This window comes from Coregonus lavaretus (assembly GCF_964263955.1).
Source record: "Coregonus lavaretus genome assembly, contig: HAP1_SCAFFOLD_5363, whole genome shotgun sequence".
NCBI lineage: Eukaryota > Metazoa > Chordata > Actinopteri > Salmoniformes > Salmonidae > Coregonus > Coregonus lavaretus.
Window position 1 is genome coordinate 27501 of NW_028161664.1, and position 4901 is coordinate 32401.

The 4901-nt window shown below is 48.2% G+C and overlaps 1 protein-coding gene across 5 annotated transcripts in view; it reads left to right on the plus strand.

The window, feature by feature from the left end:
- grhprb (glyoxylate reductase/hydroxypyruvate reductase b) overlaps positions 1-4114 on the plus strand; it is an 8358-nt gene extending 4244 nt beyond the window's left edge. Inside the window, exons 5-7 of one of the 5 annotated variants that reach the window (XM_084194853.1) lie at positions 1-77; positions 596-700; positions 2201-2319. The exon at positions 1-77 is cut by the window's left edge and continues 12 nt beyond it. In XM_084194853.1, coding sequence (XP_084050979.1) covers positions 1-77; positions 596-700; positions 2201-2304 — 286 coding nt within the window. In that variant the 3' untranslated portion in view covers positions 2305-2319. Of the gene's footprint in view, positions 78-595; positions 701-1548; positions 1605-1745; positions 1870-1940; positions 2060-2200; positions 2320-3955 lie in introns of those variants that run through there. The other 4 variants (XM_084194854.1, XM_084194852.1, XM_084194851.1 and 1 more) reach the window with 4 other exon arrangements.
- Positions 4115-4901: the final 787 nt, after the last annotated feature.

Sequence of the window (4901 nt, forward strand, 5' to 3'; positions counted from 1 at the left end):
AACATGGAGGTCTCTGTGGTTGTGTGGCTATGAGCTGGCTAACAGCACCGTTGGTATACTGGGTCTGGGGAGGATCGGTGAGTAACACACTGTGGTTTCACCATCAAGGGAATGAACAGCACAACCTCATGACTGTGTGTCTCTGTGTCTCTGTGTCTGTGTGTCTCTGTGTCTCTGTGTCTGTGTGTCTGTGTGTCTGTGTGTCTCTGTGTCTGTGTGTCTGTGTGTCTCTGTGTCTCTGTGTCTGTGTGTTTCTGTGTCTCTGTGTCTGTGTGTCTGTGTGTCTCTGTGTCTCTGTGTCTCTGTGTCTGTGTGTCTCTGTGTCTGTGTGTCTCTGTGTCTGTGTGTCTCTGTGTCTCTGTGTCTGTGTGTCTGTGTGTCTCTGTGTCTGTGTGTCTCTGTGTGTCTCTGTGTCTCTGTGTCTGTGTGTCTCTGTGTCTCTGTGTCTCTGTGTCTCTGTGTCTGTGTGTCTCTGTGTCTCTGTGTCTGTGTGTCTCTGTGTCTCTGTGTCTGTGTGTCTGTGTGTCTCTGTGTCTGTGTGTCTCTGTGTCTGTGTGTCTCTGTGTCTCTGTGTCTCTGTGTCTCTGTGTGACAGGGGTGGCTATCGCTGAGCGTCTGAAGCCGTTCAAGGTAAAGAAGTTCATCTACACAGACGTGGCTCCCCGACCAGAGCTGGCCAGTTTGATCGACGCAGAATATGGTACGGAGCACTGAGATATGGTGTTATGGGGAATATGGTACCACTGAGATATGGTGTAATGGGGAATATGGTACCACTGAGATATGGTGTAATGGGGAATATGGTACCACTGAGATATGGTGTTATGGGGAATATGGTACAACTGAGATATGGTGTAATGGGGAATATGGTACCACTGAGATATGGTGTAATGGGGAATATGGTACCACTGAGATATGGTGTTATGGGGAATATGGTACCACTGAGATATGGTGTATTGGGGAATATGGTACCACTGAGATATGGTGTAATGGGAAATATGGTACCACTGAGATATGGTGTTATGGGGAATATGGTACCACTGAGATATGGTGTAATGGGGAATATGGTACCACTGAGATATGGTGCATTGGGGAATATGGTACCACTGAGATATGGTGTAATGGGGAATATGGTACCACTGAGTTATGGTGTAATGGGGAATATGGTACCACTGAGTTATGGTGTAATGGGGAATATGGTACCACTGAGATATGGTGTAATGGGGAAATGTAAGACCTCTAAAGTTAATATTTAGTTTAGATTGATCAACACAATGTTTAGAATATTTGGAGTTTCTGTAATACACAGGGATTCCAGTGTTCAGTTAGTGACTCAAGGTGGGGGTTGATGGGGAATATACAAAATACATCACTTTTAAAAACAGATTAAATCAACAACAGTTTATATGTATGATATCATACTGAGTATGTCTTGTGTTGACAGATTTCCTGGACTAGATGCTGAATGTTATAGATTGTCATATCTGTTGATAGTCATTGGCCAGCCAGTCTAACTTCCTGACAGTGTGTTGTCCTCTCTCCCTCCAGTCTCTATGGATGAGTTGGCCAGCCATTGTCTGACCTCCTGACAGTGTGTTGTCCTCTCTCCCTCCGGTCTCTATGGATGAGTTGTCCAGCCAGTCTAACCTCCTGACAGTGTGTTGTCCTCTCTCCCTCCAGTCTCTATGGATGAGTTGTCCAGGCGGTCTGACTTCCTGACAGTGTGTTGTCCTCTCTCCCTCCAGTCTCTATGGATGAGTTGGCCAGGCAGTCTGACCTCCTGACAGTGTGTTGTCCTCTCTCCCTCCAGTCTCTATGGATGAGTTGTCCAGGCGGTCTGACCTCCTGACAGTGTGTTGTCCTCTCTCCCTCCAGTCTCTATGGATGAGTTGGCCAGGCGGTCTGACTTCCTGACAGTGTGTTGTCCTCTCTCCCTCCAGTCTCTATGGATGAGTTGTCCAGCCAGTCTGATTTCCTGACAGTGTGTTGTCCTCTCTCCCTCCAGTCTCTATGGATGAGTTGGCCAGCCGGTCTGACTTCCTGACAGTGTGTTGTCCTCTCTCCCTCCAGTCTCTATGGATGAGTTGGCCAGGCGGTCTGACTTCCTGACAGTGTGTTGTCCTCTCTCCCTCCAGTCTCTATGGATGAGTTGTCCAGGCGGTCTGACTTCCTGACAGTGTGTTGTCCTCTCTCCCTCCAGTCTCTATGGATGAGTTGGCCAGCCAGTCTGACTTCCTGACAGTGTGTTGTCCTCTCTCCCTCCAGTCTCTATGGATGAGTTGTCCAGCCGGTCTGACTTCCTGACAGTGTGTTGTCCTCTCTCCCTCCAGTCTCTATGGATGAGTTGTCCAGGCGGTCTGACTTCCTGACAGTGTGTTGTCCTCTATCCCTCCAGTCTCTATGGATGAGTTGTCCAGCCAGTCTGACTTCCTGTCAGTGTGTTGTCCTCTCTCCCTCCAGTCTCTATGGATGAGTTGTCCAGGCGGTCTGATTTCCTGACAGTGTGTTGTCCTCTCTCCCTCCAGTCTCTATGGATGAGTTGGCCAGGCGGTCTGATTTCCTGTCAGTGTGTTGTCCTCTCTCCCTCCAGTCTCTATGGATGAGTTGTCCAGCCAGTCTGACTTCCTGACAGTGTGTTGTCCTATCTCCCTCCAGTCTCTATGGATGAGTTGTCCAGCCAGTCTGACTTCCTGACAGTGTGTTGTCCTCTCTCCCTCCAGTCTCTATGGATGAGTTGGCCAGGCGGTCTGACTTCCTGACAGTGTGTTGTCCTCTCTCCCTCCAGTCTCTATGGATGAGTTGTCCAGGCGGTCTGACCTCCTGACAGTGTGTTGTCCTCTCTCCCTCCAGTCTCTATGGATGAGTTGTCCAGGCGGTCTGACTTCCTGACAGTGTGTTGTCCTCTCTCCCTCCAGTCTCTATGGATGAGTTGGCCAGCCAGTCTGACTTCCTGTCAGTGTGTTGTCCTCTCTCCCTCCAGTCTCTATGGATGAGTTGGCCAGGCGGTCTGACTGCCTGACAGTGTGTTGTCCTCTCTCCCTCCAGTCTCTATGGATGAGTTGTCCAGCCAGTCTGACTTCCTGACAGTGTGTTGTCCTCTCTCCCTCCAGTCTCTATGGATGAGTTGTCCAGCCAGTCTGACTTCCTGACAGTGTGTTGTCCTCTCTCCCTCCAGTCTCTATGGATGAGTTGGCCAGGCGGTCTGACTTCCTGACAGTGTGTTGTCCTCTCTCCCTCCAGTCTCTATGGATGAGTTGTCCAGCCAGTCTGACCTCCTGACAGTGTGTTGTCCTCTCTCCCTCCAGTCTCTATGGATGAGTTGTCCAGCCAGTCTGACTTCCTGACAGTGTGTTGTCCTCTCTCCCTCCAGTCTCTATGGATGAGTTGTCCAGCCGGTCTGACTTCCTGACAGTGTGTTGTCCTCTCTCCCTCCAGTCTCTATGGATGAGTTGGCCAGGCGGTCTGACTTCCTGACAGTGTGTTGTCCTCTCTCCCTCCAGTCTCTATGGATGAGTTGGCCAGGCGGTCTGACCTCCTGACAGTGTGTTGTCCTCTCTCCCTCCAGTCTCTATGGATGAGTTGTCCAGCCAGTCTGACTTCCTGACAGTGTGTTGTCCTCTCTCCCTCCAGTCTCTATGGATGAGTTGGCCAGGCGGTCTGACTTCCTGACAGTGTGTTGTCCTCTCTCCCTCCAGTCTCTATGGATGAGTTGGCCAGGCGGTCTGACTTCCTGACAGTGTGTTGTCCTCTCTCCCTCCAGTCTCTATGGATGAGTTGTCCAGCCAGTCTGACTTCCTGACAGTGTGTTGTCCTCTCTCCCTCCAGTCTCTATGGATGAGTTGGCCAGGCGGTCTGACTTCCTGACAGTGTGTTGTCCTCTCTCCCTCCAGTCTCTATGGATGAGTTGGCCAGCCAGTCTGACTTCCTGACAGTGTGTTGTCCTCTCTCCCTCCAGTCTCTATGGATGAGTTGGCCAGCCAGTCTGATTTCCTGACAGTGTGTTGTGCTCTGACACCAGAGACTAAAGACATCTGTAACAAGGACCTGTTCTCTAAGATGAAGAATACCTCCATCTTCATCAACACCAGCAGGTGACCAAGCATACACACACACACACACACACAGACACACACACACACACACACACACAATCATACGCTCGCAGAGACTCATATGCTCATACACACAGTAACATACAATAACACACAGTAACACACAGTAACATACAGTAACACACAGTAACACACAGTAACACACAATAACACACAGTAACATACAATAACACACAGTAACATACAGTAACACACAGTAACATACAGTAACACACAGTAACACACAGTAACATACAGTAACACACAGTAACACACAGTAACACACAGTAACACACAGTAACATACAATAACACACAGTAACACACAGTAACATACAGTAACACACAGTAACACACAGTAACACACAGTAACACACAGTAACATACAATAACACACAGTAACACACAGTAACATACAGTAACACACAGTAACACACAGTAACACACAGTAACACACAGTAACATACAATAACACACAGTAACACACAGTAACACACAGTAACACACAGTAACACACAGTAACATACAGTAACACACAATAACACACAGTAACATACGGTAACATACAGTAACACACAGTAACATACAGTAACATACGGTAACACACGGTAACATACGGTAACACACGGTAACACACAGTAACACACAGTAACACACAGTAACATACAGTAACACACAGTAACACACAGTAACACACAGTAACATACAGTAACACACAGTAACACACAGTAACACACAATAACACACAGTAACATACAATAACACACAGTAGCACACAGTAACACACAGTAACACACAGTAACACACAGTA